The sequence below is a fragment of the Berghia stephanieae genome, chromosome 5 (genome assembly GCF_034508935.2).
Source record: "Berghia stephanieae isolate SIO BIC M18660-M18661 chromosome 5, UCSD_Bste_1.3, whole genome shotgun sequence".
Taxonomy (NCBI): domain Eukaryota; kingdom Metazoa; phylum Mollusca; class Gastropoda; order Nudibranchia; family Aeolidiidae; genus Berghia; species Berghia stephanieae.
Window position 1 is genome coordinate 67,267,935 of NC_088364.1, and position 20,000 is coordinate 67,287,934.

General features: G+C 36.1%; 2 protein-coding genes across 2 annotated transcripts in view; both read right to left on the bottom strand.

The window, feature by feature from the left end:
• LOC144973463 (tubulin polymerization-promoting protein family member 2-like) overlaps nt 1-370 on the bottom strand; it is a 21,212-nt gene extending 20,842 nt beyond the window's left edge. Inside the window, exon 1 of the mRNA XM_078915934.1 lies at nt 1-370. This exon is cut by the window's left edge and continues 183 nt beyond it. The gene's annotated coding sequence lies outside the window, so the exon portion shown is untranslated.
• Nucleotides 371-7,378: 7,008 nt separating this feature from the next.
• LOC144973467 (FERRY endosomal RAB5 effector complex subunit 3-like) overlaps nt 7,379-20,000 on the bottom strand; it is a 19,448-nt gene continuing 6,826 nt past the window's right edge. The window contains exons 4-13 of the mRNA XM_078915940.1: nt 19,921-20,000; nt 18,717-18,816; nt 17,686-17,810; nt 16,367-16,467; nt 15,628-15,712; nt 14,013-14,134; nt 12,681-12,871; nt 11,372-11,605; nt 8,216-8,341; nt 7,379-7,861 (exon numbers count right to left, since the gene is read on the bottom strand). The exon at nt 19,921-20,000 is cut by the window's right edge and continues 102 nt beyond it. Of these exons, the coding sequence (XP_078772066.1) occupies nt 7,772-7,861; nt 8,216-8,341; nt 11,372-11,605; nt 12,681-12,871; nt 14,013-14,134; nt 15,628-15,712; nt 16,367-16,467; nt 17,686-17,810; nt 18,717-18,816; nt 19,921-20,000 (1,254 nt within the window). The 3' untranslated portion in view covers nt 7,379-7,771. The remainder of the gene's footprint in view (nt 7,862-8,215; nt 8,342-11,371; nt 11,606-12,680; nt 12,872-14,012; nt 14,135-15,627; nt 15,713-16,366; nt 16,468-17,685; nt 17,811-18,716; nt 18,817-19,920) is intronic.

A 20,000-nucleotide genomic window follows, 5' to 3' on the forward strand; every position in this document is an offset into this window, starting at 1 on the left:
GATTTAGTATGTACTTAACGCAAGTTTCAGAAGCGGTCGTCTTTATATCTAGTTCATCGAATATGATAAAACGTGCGATTCTTTTTCCGCGAAAACAAAGAAGCTAAGATTTATTAACAGATGATGATGATGAAGAAGAAGAAGAGATTTGAATAGGATTGTTCTAATAGATATAATTTTTGATGTGAAGCGGGCGTGGCTGTATTTTTGTTCAAGCCTAGAAGGATATCTAATATTATTATGTTTAGGTTCTATGGCCCGGTTTGTGTGGATTGTGGAGTTTTAGGATAATATTGCTACCGTTCACATTATCCCGTAGTAGCGGTAGTAGTAGTAGTGGTAGCTGTTCGCTCTCTCCCTTTGGGGAAACAAGATAATTTTATTGATTGGCGGGAGAATGCTGTGCGCGTGCTGGAAGTTTGGTGGGCTGGGTAGGTGGGGGGGGGGGGAGGGGCTAGGAGGTAGAAAGATGATTTTGGGAGATGGGGACGTGGGGGGGGGGGGGGGGGGGGGGGGGGGCAGTTATGAAATAAATGGAAATATTGATTGATAAAGAGCGCATAAAAGTTTTCGTTTTTAAAGTTTATGAAGGAGAGAGAGAGAGAGAGAGAGAGAGAGAGAGAGAGAGAGAGAGAGAGAGAGAGAGAGAGAAATAACGCACACAAATTTCTCTCATACTCTCACACGCACGCGCGCAGAGGTGGGTGGGCAAAAGTCGTTGTGTGTGTGTGTGTGTGTGCGTGTGTGTGTGTGTGTGTGTGTGCGCGCGTGTGTGTGTGTCATTGTTTAAGTAGTGTGGGAGAGTGAGTGGCGGTTCATGTGTGAGCTGAGGGGACAAGATAAATGTATGATATGGATGATCGCCATAATATTATGAATGATAATGAATCCATAACAAGTTATATATAATATCGGAGTTAGATTGGCGATTGAGAATATTGCAGTCTCATTAATCTGTTAACTGCCGTACTCTAGAAAAACGCATATTTTAAAATTTAGCCAGAAAACTCGTCCTTCAACTATCGATCGATTTAAATAACCCGCATCTTGACAAAATCTCTCAAACCTGGGACTTCGCGAAATTTTCTGGCCAAACTTTCAAATGTGTAGGAATTTTGTTTATCCAGAATACGGCCGTTAACCGGATAGAGAGTAGAGAGTAAAAGCTTGAAAGGAAAATAGGATAAAAAATAACAAATATGGGGAGGGGTGAGGGGAAAGGGGGGGGGGGGGGGGGGAGGTGAGGCACAAGCGGTCAAGGTCTTCGACCGACAAATAAATTCTGGAGGGATCACAACTTTTTTGTATCGCTGTTGACCAAACAATATTTTGATAATTTTATCAAGGCCTGCTGAGGGTCGGAGAGGCAGGTAGCGTTGACAATTTATTAATGCTAAAAAAAAAAAAAAAGTAGTGATATTTTCAAATTCAGTCAAAATTCATCCATTTTTTTTTCGTTCGGCTAAGAAGTTCACAACATTGCCATCCGGAAGTAAAACGGACCCAACACACAAAATTATGTGTAAACATGAACGTTTATAGTCTGGTTAATTCAGTTTAGAATTTCTCATAAACGCGAATGGCAAAAAGCAATAACAAAGACCTGAGTGACGTGAACTTCATACTATCTACACTTAATTGTTGGGATTGAGCTGTTTGATCGGTTGGCGGAAGTTGTGAGTTTTAAAACCAAACTCATAGCATTAATAGATAAAAACGGGGGAGAAAAGTCGATGAGAACCATGGGCTTGTTTGTCTTCAACGAGACGGATCTGTCTAAATCTGGGGTTAAGGGGCGGGGGGAGGGGGGGGGGGGGTACAAAATCCGACGAGCATAAAAGCGTATCCAGAGGGGAAAAAAACATAAATCTGATCATGATTTGACTTTTACACATTCTGATCACAAGACATATGAAAAGTTCTAGCCAGCATGAAGAATAAAAAGTACCGATTTTTTTTGTTTAGAACCACGATGGCCGCCGTTGCTGGGCGACGTGACATAATAATAATAATAATAATAATAATAATAATAATAATAATAATAATAATAATAATAATAATAATAATAATAATAATAATAGTAATAATATAATAATAGATCGTTATTGTCCATAAATATGGCAATTTGTCATTTAGTTACACTTGTTATAACGTTATATGATAACTATAACATTGAACAGATATTTCACTCCTACTTATTCTCTCTCTCTCTCTCTCTCTCTCTTCCTCTCTTTCTTTCACGCGTGCGATATAACACAACATAAACATATTCATTTCGTTTTCAATTTGTTACAATTGTGGCAATTGGATTCAGTAGTCTGATGTCACGCCGCCTGGCAACGGCGGCCATCTTGGTTCTAAACAAAGAAAATCATTTCTTTTTATTATTCGTGCTGGCTAGAACTTTTCATATGTCTTGTGATCAGAATGTGTAAAAGTCAAAACATGATCAAATTTATCGTGTTTTTTCCTCTGGATACGCTTTTATGCTTGCCAGAGAAATATTTCATACGGGCGTCCGCAATTGTTCCGATAGTTTAGAGCCAGTGTTACTAAGTTACCATGCGTCATTAGGAAGGAAGTGATGTTACGACTGTTGAAGGGTATTCGAAACACAAAACTGGAGTGTAACCATGAACGTTTATAGATAGAATGCGCTTGGCCAAGGAGTTCACAACATTGCCATCCGGAAGTATAACGGACCAACACACAAACTCTGTGTAACCATGAACTTTTATAGTCTGGTTAATACAGTTTAGTGAGAACAACTCACAAACGCGGATGGCAACAACAATAACAAAGGCCTGAGTGACGTCATCTGCATACTATCTATAGTTTGGTTAATACAGTTAAGTGAGAATTACTCACAAACGGGGATGGCAAAAAGCAATCACAAAGACCCCAGTGACGTCAACTTCGTTCTATCAATAGATGTTGAGCGCTTGGCTAATAAATATGGTTAATACAGTTTGGTGAGAATTACTCATAAATGCGGGGGAAGGGGGGGGGGGGGACAATAACAACGACCTGAGTGACGTCAACTTCGTTATATCTGTAAACATGGATGCGAATCCAAGACATTCCGATCCGAAAGTGAGTGTCATACCACAAGACCACATAGTCGCTACTAGTTACTATGGAACCGCCTCTTGACCACGAGAAGGACGCTCTGAAATCGACACCATCCACCACTCCAAAAAAAAAAAAACAAGAAAAAAAAAGAAAAAAAAAAAGAGGTGTCAAACGTAACTATCTTGAATCCCTGTCACGATTTCTTGAGATCACTGTCACAAAGTTTTTAATGACGCTATGCGGTTAGCTAAAATGCTGACGACAATCGCCAGCCGGGTATAACGTTCGAACATCCCAATTTGTGGTAGGTGCGTATGCTAATGGTATTAGAATATAGCAGAGTCGTAATATGTAAATTTGTTAATAAACAATAACAAAGTGGTCAATTCGTTCTTTCTATTCTCTATTGTCATCTGCCTCTTTTCTACTCACTACATTTCTTGTTAACCAACATACGTGCCTGCTCCACTCAAGAAACTGATGCTATGAGTTTAGATAAAATACTAAACCATAAACGTTTATAATTTATAGTCGATTGATATAATTTAATGAGTATTAATAATTAAAATGGCTGTCTGTAATCAATAACAAAGAGCTGAGTGACGTCAATTTCAATCAATCTATTGGTAAGATGGGCAGAAAAGGCGAGTATTTTACCTAAACGAATTGCATTAGTATCATGGTTTAAAGGGGCATAATAGATACAATCGGAATGTAAGCAGTAAAACATGGATTATCTCCCTTATATTACTTGAACCATGCAACAAAGATTGTTAGTGGTTTAAGTTTTGGATCATAGTACACAGATCAATTCTTGGATAGTTTCCTTATCGCATTATCTCATTCGTCTGTAGTGTTTCACTCATCCTGTGTTGTTGATAAAGGGGAACCAGAAACGTCCATGGTCGTGTTGATAATGATCAGGTTTCAGGAAGGTGTAAATTTTGGTTGTGATGATGATGGAGTCACAATAGTACACTTCCATCACATTGGGAGGTCAAAAGACCCCATCCAACAATAGTAACCTCTTCATCCACATTGGAAGGTCAAAATAGACCATTAAAATAGTTGACTCTCACACCTTGGGAGGTCAAAAGACCATCAACAATAGTGACTCTCACCAACCTTGTGGAGGTAAAAGGCATCCATCAACAATAGTGACTCTCCACAAAACCTTGGGAGATCAAAAGACCCATTAACAAAGAGACCTCTCACCAACCTTGTAAGTCAAAATACCATCAAAACCATAGTTGTTTGATGTTTGGTTGTGCTTTAGGTCTCTTCCACACAATTGAGGTTATGATTGAGACCCAGCAAAAAAAAAAACAAGCAATCTAACAAATAGTAAAATGATATGGTGACTCTCTCCTCAACCTTCTGCGGTTCAAAAGCCCCATCCTACATTGTGACCTCTTCCTACAAACTTGGGAGCGCAACAATAAGATCCCCATCCAACAATAATACTCGTCATACCACCTTGGGGCAAAGACCCCATCCAACAATAGTGACCTCTTCATCCACCTTGGGAGGTCAAAAGACCCCATCCAACAATAGTACCCTCTCCACCATGCTTTGTGAGGTTCAAGACTCCCATTCAATATACCCTTCATTCACCTTTGGAAGTCAAAAGACCCCACGCAGGAAACCAACATAAGAGGATTGAATATGGTTTAGTAGATTTTTATTCATTTTCAACAAGTCGCATAAAAATGAGAGTATATTATACTTAAAACATTCAAATTATAATAATATCACGCATTATAATTTCCCATCTAATTTAAGGTATTTTGGTTTGTTTTTAAGGGTTTTACGGCGCTAGCGACACATTTAGGTCATGTAAGCGCCAGTAAAAAGGGGAAAAAATGAGATAAAAATATATTTAGGCCTATAGAGCCGGAGTTTATTCTGGTTTCTATTGCGTGAAACGGACAATAGCAATTGCTTGTTACCATTTGGATAGAACGCTAGTCTATCGAAAGCACCCAATAAAAAGTAAGGGGAAAATGTTAAATAAACAGGGGATAGATTATATTCCAATAGCGTTCCATCAATGTACTTTGAGATCACCTAAAAATCTTATCCAGACACCAGCACAGATCTCTAAGAATTCAGTCAAATATCTACAAGATGTGTTCTAAACAAAAAAAATATAACTATCAGTACATAACAGAGAGATGATTTACAAGGAAAAATATATCATCTCACAAAACTACTTACTATACATTTCACTTCTTCCCTCTCAGCCAAGGACTCCGGCATGGGTCAGGACAAAACCACTGTGCCTCCCTGCCCTCTATGGGAGGTATTATGGCACGGTTTACTATGTGCGGCTATGTGGTATGACACTCGCCTCTGGATCAGAAGATCCTGGGTTTGAGCCCCGCTCTAAGCAGCGCATAGTTGAGTCCTTGGAAAAGACTCTTTACTTACATTCTCCCACCATACTCAGGTGTAAAATGAGTACCTGGCCAATATAACAGCATCGTCCCTGTCTGAGAAAAATTGTAATATTGCCAAACAGGTGTCTCGTTCTGCATTCTATGTTTTGCTGTTGGCCAGGGATCCTTTGTAAAGCGCTTTGAGCAGTTTAGTGAATACTGTTCTATATGAAAGCTCAAGTTTCTTCTTTAAAAAAAAACAAAAACAGATGTCAAAAAGAAATGACAAGGAATATGAATCTTTGTTTGTTTGGTTTGGTTTTTTTTTGCCAGTTTAAGAAACTCAACTGAAGTCTCGTAGTTTTGACTCCCCGTGATCATCTGAATTCTCAGCACTTGAGCCACCCTGGCATCTTGCCATTTTGAGATGATGGGTCATGATCGACGTGCACTTATTTGCAGGTCTGATGACCCAATTCATTATGGGGCTCATTGTTGTTATGGAAATCTCAAATAATGACGCAAAATATTATCCATACTATGGGAGGTCAGGAGCCCCACCCGAAAATAAAAATTTGAAAGGAGTCCATGCAGATGGGTGAGGAACTGCAACTAGAAGGCGAAGAACTCGTACAATTCATACAAGAGAATGCTCAACAAGAGTTAGATCTTCGACAAAAACAACAAGAAGCAGAGATACAGCGAGGAAGAGAGAGAATGAATCATGAAAAAGAAGTGGGAGAAAAAGAGCTAGAAAATGAAAGTTGCAGAACTGGAAATAGCAATAGAACAACGGGCATCAATGGGTTCGAACACATCAGATAATGGAAATGAAGCCCATTCTACGCCAAATATGGATAGACACCAGGATGCCTCATTGGATTTTCCCAGATGTAGGTTCCAAGAGCACACTATCAGGGTACTTAGTTTGAGATCACCTAAAAGTCTCACCCAGACATTAGCACAAGATCCCACTTAGAGGAATACACTCAAATGTTTACAAAACATATGTTTAAAAAAATATCAGTGAATAGCAGAGAGATGATTTACAAGGAAAAAAATATCATCTCCCAAAACTATAACTATACATTCCACTGTTGCCCTCCCAGCCAAGGACTCCGGCCAGAGTCAGGACAAAACTAAGTAATCTCATTCCAAGACAAAGACAGAAAGCAATTGGGGATGGAAGACACAGCAAGTACCTCCCTGCCCACTATGGGAGTCATTCTATTTTGATTGTCATAAAAGTTACTAATATGTCGTTTCAATTATTTTTCCCGAATTTCTACTATAAATGTGTGTAAAATGCTCATTAATTCATGTTATGAAAATTTCTTTTTTTTTAGCTGATGCTATATTAAAATAAATTTTAAAAAAATAAAAAACAAAAAAAAAACAACAAACAAACCAAGAAAAAAGAAAAACAAACAAACAAACAAAAACAACCAATTAAAAAATTTGACTTGTTATTTTAATGATAAAATCTTTCTTTGACATCTGGCTTTACTCTGACATTACAACGTCTTTATTTGTTAGTGAGTCATAAATGACCAGCAGTGTCAAAAAAAAAAAAAAAGGGTCGTCACCATCCGCATGCATTCTTGACATTTTAAAAAATGCATCGTTATAAAAAAAAAACCCCCCAAAAAAAATAAATAAACAAACAAACCCCAAACATTATATATTGCACAATGAAGCATTTATAATGAACATAAGCATTGTTGTTATCCTCTACATGGGTATGGGAACTTTGTTTTGAAATTAATTGGATAGAGAACTATAAGCGATCTATGCAGGATTTTTATGATCTACACACTGAATTGACAAAAAACGAAATTAAAATGATATTTTTAAAAAAGTTGTTTTGCTTAGTTTATATATATATATATATATATATATATATATATATATATATATATATATATATATATATATATATATATATATATATATATATATATATATATATATATATATGAGGTGGACGGGAAAGGGAGGAAATAGATTTGAAAAAGACTACTCATTACAAACCAAAAATATTAGATGGTTATTTCCCTTGCACATCTATTTTGTCCTCAAGTAAATAACCCTAAGCTTGGCATAAACTTGGGACCTTGCTTGTGATCTGAACACGCTTGTGATCTGAACACACATGAGAACTGAGCCACCAGTCTTTCAAACATTTCTCAAAATCGCAACTCTCGCCCTTACAAGGGGTAAGATACGGATGCCCTTGACATCTCATTGGCAATCATTTACCGGAATAAAATAAATGGCATGTGAATCACACTATAATCGGTCCTCCTTCCTTACGTCTTGTTTCAGCTGGACTTGACAACTAAAGGGTTAGACAGCCTGAAGATGGTGGGGATCATGTTACTTATATGGTGAAACAAATCCTCTGACAGACCCTGAGGATTAAACGACAGATAGAAATAACGTTGTTAACGACTTTAAACGCAAAATAATTGTTAGTCTACATTTAGTCTAGTAAGTTCAACGATCAAACTTGTTTTCTTTCCAATAAAAAATAAATTATTATAAAAATAATAACAATAAAAATAATAATAATAATAATAATAATAATAATAATAATAATAATAATAATAATAATAATAACAATAATAAATAATAATAATAATAATAATAATAATAATAATAATAAAATAATAATAATAATAATAATAACGATGGAGATGATGAAGATGATGATGAAGATGATGAAGATGATGATGATAATAATGATGACAATAATAATAACTTACTGTTGGCACGAGGAATTGTATGGTTTTCGATTGCTGACTGCTGTACGTGGCCATTTCTATCATAAATCCCTTGACACACTTAAACATTAACTCAGCTCTTTTCATGCACCATTGAATCGTCATTTCCTGTGGAAATGTGTGTATAACAAATATTTGAAATGATATTGGTGATGTTGACAATGATGGTGTAGATAGGTGGTGATGGTAGCGGTGGGGTGGTGGCAATGATCTTGATGATGATGATGAAGAGGATGATGATGATGATGATGATGATGATGATGATGATGATGATGATGATGACATTGATAGTGTTGGTCACGATGGAAAATAGCTTGCATTTTAGTTGTAGAGTACATTGCTCTCACCGACAGTCGGTCACGAGGTCATACTACCTGGTGAGCAGGGGTCAACGAGCTACTGCCAGTACCGTCAAAATTCCATCAAAATGATCAAATGCAATCATTTGTAATTCATTTGCGTTATAATCTTTAACTATTGTTATGTATTATATTATTTCTATGACACTTCATCTTTATTCTCATATGATTTCTGTTTCTATGGGATAGATGTACGTCATGTTACAATGAAAACAAAAGACCTCATATTTCAAATACTCATAAGTACACATATACTAAATTGAATCAAGAAATAACACATTTATACAAACACCACCCCCCTCTAAATCCATACATAATACAGGGATAATACTGAACTTTTCACCCTACAAAAATCTTCAGTGCCATTTTTCTGAAACTCATGCAATGTGGTTTTGATTAACAACTTGTCAGGTCAAATTCCCCACCAACCAGTAGAATAACAAGTCTCTTCACAGTGCTGACCACTGTTATCATACTAAAATCTGAGAAAGTCATCAAGTAATCATCACGATACTTCACGCTGTTGGTAACAACACAAATAATACGATGCAGGCAATGTTATAGCCATATTTCTGTCATACTCTGAAAAAAAATGCCATTTTAACAAATTTGGCCAGAAAACTTGTCCTTCAAATATTGATCAACTAAAATAACCCTCACGTTGTCAAAAACTCTCAAACCTGAGACTTCCTTGTGGTTTTAAGTTTGAGAGTTTTAGTTAAGATGAAGTCTCGGGTTTTAGAGTTTTTGACAAGATGAGGATCATTTTATTCGATTGATATTCATTGAAGAACGAGTTTTCTGGCCAAAATTTAATTATTTTTCACAGAGTACAGAAGAGTTGAAGAGATGCAAACATTAAGAACATCGTGGGATTGAGATCCATTTATATCGTAATACAGTATGTGTATTCACACAACCAATGACCAGTACAATGTAGTAATGATAATATAATAGTATAGTGCAGTCGAATGCTAGTACAGGGACTATAATAATATTATAGTATTATAATATTATGTGTGGCCAACTTTCATGACCAGCCCAGTTTATACAGACATTTTTCACTCTCTGATTTTAGCCAGTTTTTGTCTTAATGTGAGGATAGTTTTAATGTGGTGGATAGCGACATTTTGGTTGACGATAGATGATGTTGGCGGTGGTGATAGCAACAACGTATGTGATGCTGGTGGTTTAGGGACGGTAGCAGTACTGGTGCTGCTGAAAATTATGGTAATGCTGTCGTCGGGGCTAATACTTGTGACCATTATCATCTATTAGAGATGTTAATGCTTGTGACGTATTCGGAAAAACCCCCGACACGTTTCATTTTAAAAAAATTTGGCCAGAAAACTCGTCCTTTAAGTATCGATCATTTAATTAATGACCCTGTTCATTCCAACTCCAGGTTCGAGAGTTTTTGATGTGATGAGAACACGTTTTCTGGCCAAATTTTAAAAAATGTGTGTGTGTTTTTTTAATGTATGGGCTGTGTGATCGTGTTGGTGACCATTGGTGTAGTGTATGGGTTGGAGCAATAGTGACGTCAGTAGTAGTAGTGATAGAGGCACGGGGATTGGGGGTGGTGATGGTGACGATAATAGTTGTACGGGGGATGGTGGTGCTGGTGGTGGTCATGATAAAGACGACAGTGGGCGTCAATAACACAGTGAGGTTAAATGATCGGGAACACCACATTGTGAATTTAAAGTACATTAGAACTAATGCATGTCCTTCAATCTTCATTTGATAATGACTGGTGTCAATGACTTTCTACTATATTAAAACAACTATATTCATGGCATCACCATTTAAAACCTATAATAATCGAAATCTTCAAACTTACTCATAATGAAGTTTATTATTTTTATGTAATCATACCACAATTTTTAAGCAAATAATCTTTGACGAACATTTCACAGTAATTAAATTGAAAATTACGTATGCCAATCACTGGTACTCAGTCGAGCCACTCTACGAAACGAAACTAAACTATGTGTTATAATAATCGCATGACCTAGCAATTTTAACAGTTAATGGAGTTGTGGTTAGAATTTACAATTCTTTTTATTCTGTGGGTATATTAGATGACGTGTAACAATGGAGAGAAAATGAGGGAAAAGAACAATCATAAGTCACTTATTACGTTTGTTCGCTGGCAGTGACTTTAACCTCGCTGACCCCTGGTCTGGCACTGTGCGGCGTGATGAATCACGCAGGTAGCATGAAAACTAAAAGGAACGATATGTGGTAAAACGAACAGCCGTGTTGGTGGTGGAGGTAATGATGGTAAGAGGGAAAAATAGTATTGGAAGTGATAAAAAAAACAACCCAGCAGCTTTAAATGAATTGCTCTTACAATTAAGAGAGAAAAGATTTATAATTAAGAAGTTAAAATATGAATACTGTATTTAGATAGCTAATTTCAATTTCTTACAACTGCCATATCCCATCACTTTGAATAGAGCAGACAGGAGAGAGGATATACAAAACTTATCTAGAAGAAAAGAATAATACAAGAAAAAAAATATTTTTTTTGAAATCAGCCCACCAGCCTCGAGGATTTTTTTTTCCTTCTCTTTTCTTGTATCTTGCTTTTTGATTTGTCTTGCACTGTTTCATACACACTTTTTCAGATCTTCATCTTACACCAGTGCCTGCTCCGTAATTTGTCACTTAACTTACTCTGTCATTTCATTATTCAACAGCAACGGCCAGCCACGTCCCATTACATTGCTATTTAGACAGAAAGGAGACAGGATAAATAAACAAACAAACTTACCTCTGTCATTTCATGAGTCAACAGCAAGGGAATAGTGATGGTGTGGACGTCATAGCGGAAACACAACTTGATAATGTTACGAATACTGAGTATCACAGGATGGCGAGAGGTGATTTCGGACGTGCGTAGATTGTCGTCTGATACCAGATGAAAGACTATGTGGACTTCTGACAAGTTGGAATGTTTGCTGATGTAGAAATCTCCTGAATGAAGGCGGCGCTCTCCTGGTTTGTCCTGAAAACAGTAGATAAAAATAATTTTAAAAGTAGAATAACACTTTTTTAAAATAAAAGACAATTAAAATTTTAAAATTAAATTTTAAAAGTCCATAATAATCAATTTCTTACCATCTCTCAAATCAATTAAATTACGAAAGAAATATCTTTTATCAAACTTCATACCAACTGGTACTCTTGAAATAAATACACCTCATCTGATGTGTACAGATTTGCAGGTCTTTTCGACTTCAATAGATATAAATATATATCTTTGTTTGGTTCTTTTCTTTTCTACTTTTCTTCTGTTTGAAGGGGACGTGACAATGAGTTGGAAAAAGCATAGCTCTAATATCAGGATTAGAGCCAATTTGCTCACTTGGACAACAACCCTCATCTCGCTAAGATAAGGATTATCTTAATTGATCAATATTCAAAGGACGAGTTTTCTGGCAAAAATTTCAAACACATGTTTTTCCGGAGCAAGGGCAGAACTGTGATTCCTGTTGACATTTGATGTTTCTTTGACGGTCGCCTTGAGTTATATATAACTTGCTTGCATATGATGATTGCCAATAAAGTTGAAAGTAATTTTTCCTATGTACTTGGCAGTCTTTACAATTCCAATCATGAACAATGAAATATCTCCAGTTAAGTGTTCATAAAATGCCGAAGCATATATATATATATATATATATATATATATATATATATATATATATATATATATATATATATATATATATATTATGTATATACACAAATATAAATGAAATCATAGTGGTACTAAGGTGCTAGAAGCTGTGGACTGTAAAAAGTAATAAATATGAATATAAAAGCTTCAAAAAAGAACAACATACCTAACACAGAATGTTTCCAGCTCAAAACCCTTCTTCTTCTAACAACAAAAAAAACCCTCTCAAACAAATATAATATTACTTAAAAACCAGGTAGACAGCATAATGTATTTGTTTTTTGTTGTTGGTTGAAAAAGAGTTTTGAGCCCAAAACACTCTGTGTTTGGTATTTTGTTCTTTTATGAAACTGTTGTATTCATATTTATTTATTACTTTTTACAAGAAATCACAGTGTACCTTCTCCTCTGTAGAGCCACCACTCGAGCTTGTTGAACTGTGAAGACTAATCTTATCCTCATCATCATTGGCGATCCTCCTCAGGGTTCGAACCTCGCTAATCTGCGGCAACTGTTCCTCTATCTGAGCGAGTTGACCAGCTAAGGTTGGAAAGTGGAAATCTGTTGACATTTCACAAGCCCCTGAAAATTCTGTAGAATGCAATTTAAATAATTATTACATTTCTTAACAAAATGGTAATTCTTAAAATAGAATTTTAAAATTTGAGAAATTGTTTTTAAGAGCTTTATGGTGCTTGCAACACATTAAGGTCATATCAGCGCCAGTAAAAAGGAAGAAAATGGGATAGTCAAAAGTTCTAGAATTTCAATTAAAGCACCCAAGAAAAGGTTAGACAAAGGGGAATTTGTTCAAATAGGAAACAGATGTAGATTCCAAGAGCACACGATCAAAGTACTTAGTTTGAGATCACCTAAAAATCTCATCCACACACAAGCCCATGTCCCAACTAAGAGGGACACACTCAAATGTTTAAAAATCATATATAATATGTAAACAAAACAATACAGGGCATAACAGGGAGATAATTTACAAGGAAAAAAATATCATCTCCCAAAACTCTAACTATACATTTGACTGTTTCCCTCCCAGCTAGGGTATCCAGCCAGGCCAGGACAAAACCAAGTAATCTCATTCCAAGACAAAGACAGAAAGCATGTTGGAAAACAGGCATAGGGGATAGAAGACACAGTATGTACCTCCCTGCCCACTACGGGAGAAAAAATTGAGAAAAAGCGAGAGTGCTATGGATAAATGTTATAAAGTATTTTTTACGAGAGTTGATGTTTTGCTTTGTTTATCTATTCTTAATCTTAATAATCTAAATGTCCAAGAAAGTTCATAAAGGTCTAAAATTCATTTATTTATTCTTATTTGCTATTACTCCATGTGCCCTTAGTAATAGTAACATATTCCAACAATACAGAAATTTTAAAAATTGAATTAAAATTTGAACAACATTCATTTTCTTAGGAAATGATACAAATTTTCATATGAGTCAATGTGTGTTTGAAACTTTTAAAAGACAAATAATATTAATATTAATATATTAAGCGCTTTGAGGTTTCGACGAAAGGCGCTATAGAAATATGCTTATTATTAATACTTTGTATGTGTTGCACCTTAGAGCCAGTTGTAGAATCTGTGAGCTTGCTTTATAAATTAATTATTACATTAAATTACATTACGTTTGAGAGAATATGTCTAACAAGGATCTGCCTTACAAAAAAAGAGAGAATACAACATTATTTTCTCCTTCAATTTTGTCATTACTTTGTTTGATGCCAGTGTACGAGTTGAGTCTGTTGTCCACCAGTAATATCATGCCACACAGGGAATTGGAATAGAGAGACATGGCGGTCTGAAGACGTTGGGGCTGGGGTATGACGACACCTCTGTGGAATGGGGAAATTTAAAAACATATTTGAGTAGATTTGTAAAGGATAAAACAAGTCAGTTGGAATATCACAACCAATATAAACAAATCTTGAACATTTATATAGTGCAATATCCACTAAATGTGTTCAAAGTGCTTTACAAGGGGACCATAGCCAACAGTAACAATTAACATGGAGGTTAAGGACATGAAGCCTGGAAGGAGATATTAGAATTATTATCTTTCGACTAAGACAGCATTGTTTGCAGCCAGGTACTCATTTTACACAGTAGTACAGTGAGAAAATGTGAGTAAACTGTCTTTTCCAAGAACTCAACTTTGCATTGCACAATAGAATGACTCGAACTCCGGGACCTACCACTCTGAAAGCAAGTGTTATATGCAAAGCCCCAGAACATGAAATGTGCAAATAACAATCAAAGTCTTTTCAAAGGCTCATCACTTTCTAATTAACTCAATAAAATCAATCATTGTGACACATTCTTACAGTGGGTTAAGAGGTCATCAACGTCCATCCACTTCTACCTTAATATTTTTTTACTATTCCAGGTGACTGTGTTTCAACATATATGCTAATCATTTTGAAATCTATCTATACTTATTTTATCAAAAGGAAAAATTCAGGATAAGAAAGGTGACTCATCAGGTTGTAGTCATGTCCCTGGGTCCCGATAGTTCATTTGGTAGAGCACTTGCTTCACATGCAAAGGGACCAAGATCGATCCCGGGTGCAGTTGAGATTTTTTTCTGATACCCCTGTCTACTCAGCAGTGAATGGGTAGATGGGTCTGTTAGATCTGGCGAAAAGTACTTTGCGATAGACTAGCATCCTATCCAAAAAATAGCTAACAATTGCTGTTGTACATGTCACGCTATAGAAACCGGGATAAACTCCGGCTCAATTGACTACCAATGGCTCTGAAGGACTCATACATATTCCTGACCACTTGATTTCAATGCCATTTGCATGAGCTTTTCGAAACACGTTCTAAAATTATTTTCTTTCCAAACCAATGCTATTCGATGAAAATGTCCCAAAAAAATTTTCTAAAGAAAAAAGTCATATAACCGCACAATTTCATTTTCATACAAACTTACACAATTTAAGCATTTTTCTGTTTCACACTCAAGGATCAACAGAATTCCAAAAAAGAACAACTCATCTTAGTAGTCAACAGAGGTCTTAGGATTCAAATTAAAATTTATCCCTTTAGCAATGACACCATAAGATTCTGTCACCTAGCTAGGCATTCCATGAAGGAATGTAGATAATCCATCATACAAGATGTCTGATGTCAACGGGAATCACCCATGTTGTCCAAAAAAGCAAATTGGGGGTTAATAATCTTGCCCAAGGAAAAAAACGAAAGTGCCTGAAGAGGGGCTTGAACCCAGGACCCTCCGGATCACAGTGCAATGCCTTAACTACTCAGCCACTTCACACCCCCCCCCCCCCCCCCGCCCGCCCCTCAATAAAGTATAGTAACTCACCCAACTGTGTGGGGTTTGTGTTTACATAGATCAAGAACATCTGCACAAAGAATGCGTAGATTGTGTGTAGTTTTCATCTGTGCACCTGCATAATAAAACAAATAAATTATTTTTTTCAATATAATATAATTTTTTTAAAAAGTTGTTCAATTCCCATCTCTCCCATACACATTTTAGGTATAATGAAACGATCATTATAACTATAACCCAATAAGTTCACTTAAGTTATACACTTCAAACTTTTTTAGCTTTAAAAAAATGCAGTTTTAAGTTCTCACCACTCTTTTCGGCAAATCATTCTTTACCGAAATAAACAAACAACCATGTTATTGTTTAACTTCAATTTTCACCAGAATGTTCCAAAACATCTTTTAACTAATAATATATTTTTTTAATTCCCTTTATTCACCCCCAAAGGGATATTTGCCTTTTGGGTCTATTCCAAGGGAAGACTGGAATAACCCAGGCATCAGCCGCAGTGCATCGCCACAAAGACAGGTAGGACGAGATGACTTGTACAAGGCCATATGGCGTGGTAGGTAGTCGGACTCTGTATTTTTTGGGTATGAAGCAAAGACCATACTGATGAGTCATGCCGCCCCTAATTTTATTAACCCTATTTCAAAAGTACTACCATTGTCCTAGAGCACCTCAAACATTACTACAGTCTTCATGGCTCACCTCTTAAAACACAATGGCATAGAGGCAAATGTAATGAATGTAAGTTTATCTATCATACCTAAATGAATTGTAAAACTTTCTTCTAGACGTGAGACTGGAGCCTGTCTCTCATCTTCCTCTGCCTCTGGTAAAACTGAGGAAAGACTTCGGAGTCGTTGTCTGAAAAAGAGATGCAATATCAGAATAGATTATGCTGCTGTTGGAAGGTGCAAGCAAGGAGAAGATGATTTCAAGACATGGCCGACTGGATGGGGAGAACAATCACAGAAATAGGACACATGGCACAGTTAAAAATCAGAAGGGAGTCCCGTTGGGCTATTTGAAAGGCGATGTCCAACAAGGATTTGCCTTAAAGAAGAAGACTGTTGATATTCAAGATTATTACCCTAACCAACTCACTTCAGTTTCCAATGAAGGAAAACAGCAACCATTTCAAAGAAATTTCACCAGTGATGATGGCTACAAAAAATTTTTAAAAAGAGAAAAGTTTGCCTTTAAGTCTCTTTTTACTGTATTATCCCAACTTTTAGAGCAATGAAGATGATAACCTATTATTGATACTCTAGCTAACTTCAAGAGAGTGGGAAACTGTACCACCTGTTTGTTCCACCACACATCAACTCTCTCACTGCCAGTACATTGATTGTGGTAATGTAATATGTTTTAAAGGAGGAAATTCGTCTTCTGACTCCAAAATTGCGGATTTTCACGGTTCCGATGAAAATCATCAGCGCTGCTTCACAATAAGAAACAAAAGATATAACTTTAATTACTTCAAATAATGCTGTGACAATTTCATGTCTGGGCAGCTGTATACTATATGTTCCCTAAAATTGTTGCGTCTGCATAAAAAAAAAAAAATGAAGGGAGGGATGTAGATGTGGTGTACTTATTCAAAAAGTATATTTTGAACTGTTCACCATGACATCAAAGTCACTGAAAAACAGTAAAATATGTCTAGGACGATAAAAAGAAAAAGTCACCTTCATGTCTTCTGTCCCTGTATTATTTTGAACTCATTAGATTGATTGTCAGCTAGAATGCTAGAGATCTAGTTGCATTTTCTTCTTTTGAAAGGTTCAAACATGTTAATAGTTTTGATGGGTTCGGTTTGTTTTCGTGAAATTGACAGCAATAGGGGCCAAAAAAGTAAGGTCACGTGTTTAATCACAATTAATGCACACAGAAAGATGGTACATAAGATCACCTTTTTAAATTTCAAACTTAAGTCAAATGCATGTTAAAAAATCTAAAACAGTTTAGCTGGGAATCATCCAATTTGAGAAGAAAAAGAAAATACTATTAAAAAACTATTCCATAAATCAAAATCTAAAAAAACAAACTTTATTCTTTATTTCATCAGGTCCTCCTACTCACACATAAGATGGCAGGTTGACATTCCCCTGAGAATCCTCATGTACTCGGTGAACCCACTCTCTGTATTCATTCTTCTGTTGCTCATGGAGGGCGTTCAGCTCTGTCTGCCACTTGTTCTCAATCACCTGATAATGAAAGGAGTAAAAATCACAGTTAAATAAAGTATACACCATAAATAAATAATAATATTGGTTTAACTTCTCTCACTTTTACTATCAATCTAGTTTTGGCCTCGCACTGAGATTTACTCACTGGTAACTTAAAACAAAACTAATACAGTACCAGTGCTAGGTAAAGTCATTGATTTATTCTGTTGCCAATAACCTTAAGTATAGCTCTAGAAACTAGGTATTCAACCAAAATATATCAATAAATGATGGCTTGTAAAACGAACACCCCCCCCCCCCAACCTTTCCACGAAATATTGTAACCCTTACAAATTATAAAGGAGACACCTTAAAGGGCATCTAAAAATGGAATAATGCACCTTTATTTCAACCTTCAAAGAGACCAAAGAGAAGACCCTTTATCACCATGACCATATCTTTTATGCTGCAAGTTGTGAATCATTATGTAATATCATTGCTGCTGAAGCTAAATGAAAAACCACCTCGGTATCAAAAACTGACGCATTTACTATTCCAGAGAAGGCTAGACGGTCGAGTGGCTACGGCATTGCACTTATATATGGAGGTCCTCAATTTGAGCCCACTGTAGGCATCTTGTTATTCTAAAGGAAGAAACTATTGCTTATTTTGCCGCCCTACACGGAATCTGACATACTGGTTTGTCTTTTTTTTCCCCCCGTGGTAGACCCTATATAAGAAATTCCCCTTGAAATGAATAGGTCTCAAGGAATTGTATTGTATCTTTTTATTTTTAAAAAAAACAAACCCGTCAAAGGCAATCTATAAATATTAGGGAAAATACAAGCATTATGAGATGGGTGCAAGACATTATTCTGCCTGTGACGAGTGCCGGTACGTTAAAAAGGGGAATCCATAAACTTGTTTCACTGCAGTCATACCAACCTGTGTATTTTCAAATAAACGCTGTGCAAGTGTGTTGATGTCTTCATCTCTGTACACACCTCCTACATTGCTCAAGGCTTGGTCCATCTCAACTCTTTGTCTAAAAGAAATTTTAAAAACAAATTAAAAGGTAAAACAAATTAAGAGAGATATCTTATATAAATCTAAGCACTTTTTTTTTTTGATAGCAGAACTGTGAAATATAATATGAAATATCTATGACCCATCATCTCTATCATTTTAAAATATTGCTCTTCGATCTTTATTTTTTCTAATCATGAAGTGATGAAAAAGGTAATGAACATAAAATTTAAGTGTTGAATATTATTATTTCTTTCAGCACCCCCCCCCCCCCCCCCCAATAAAAAATTTTATTTTAAAACCCTCCAAAAAAACAAACTTGAATTTGTTCTTTTCACCAAAAACACATTGAAATTAACTTTCAGGAGATAAAAGATTTCTTCCCCAATTTACATGATATCAATAAGTTGCTTTCAGACTCAGAAGACCCACGGAGTCTAAGTTGATCACTGTTGCTGGATTAGACAGACTATAATAATAGCAAAGTACTTTGTTTCAGTTCTAATGTTCAGGATTCACCAAATCCAGCTTTGGTGGACAGAGGTCAGAAAAGCCATCAACTTAACTCAAGATCGAAAGCCAGGCCTCTTTTGTGTGTCAAGCACTCTACCAATAGGGAAGAAAAGTCGTGACATCACCCTACTTTTCCGATTCCAAAATCTTTGTAAGTGTGTATGTAACCAGTTCTTCCCGGGGGGGGGGGGGGCAGATTCAAATGATGATGGGACATAAAAAGAGCGAGGATGGATGATCTTTACTGATGATCATGATAGGACATAAAAAGAGCGAGGATGGATGATCTTTACTGATGATCATGATAGGACGTAAAAAGAGCGAGGATGGATGATCTTTATTGACGGTCAGCATATATTTAGATTAGAGAATAAGATGCCATCACTCTGAAACCAGAAGATCATTTACACAAGCTACATAGCTACATCGTCCTCCCAAAAACTGGTTTTACATTTCACTGAGATTGGAACTAGTTTCTCGACATTACACGTTTGTTCCCTATAAAGTAATAGCAAACCTCATCCACAGTAAAAAAAATATATTGCAAAATAGAAGCCAAATTTTCAGTCGACATAATATGCTTTTAACTTAAGGAAAAATTGTAACATACTTTTCTTGTAAATGTTGAATATCTCTGTTTCTGTCTTTAATCAGCTTTTCAATTCCGAGAGAATACTCATGCTCCAGATT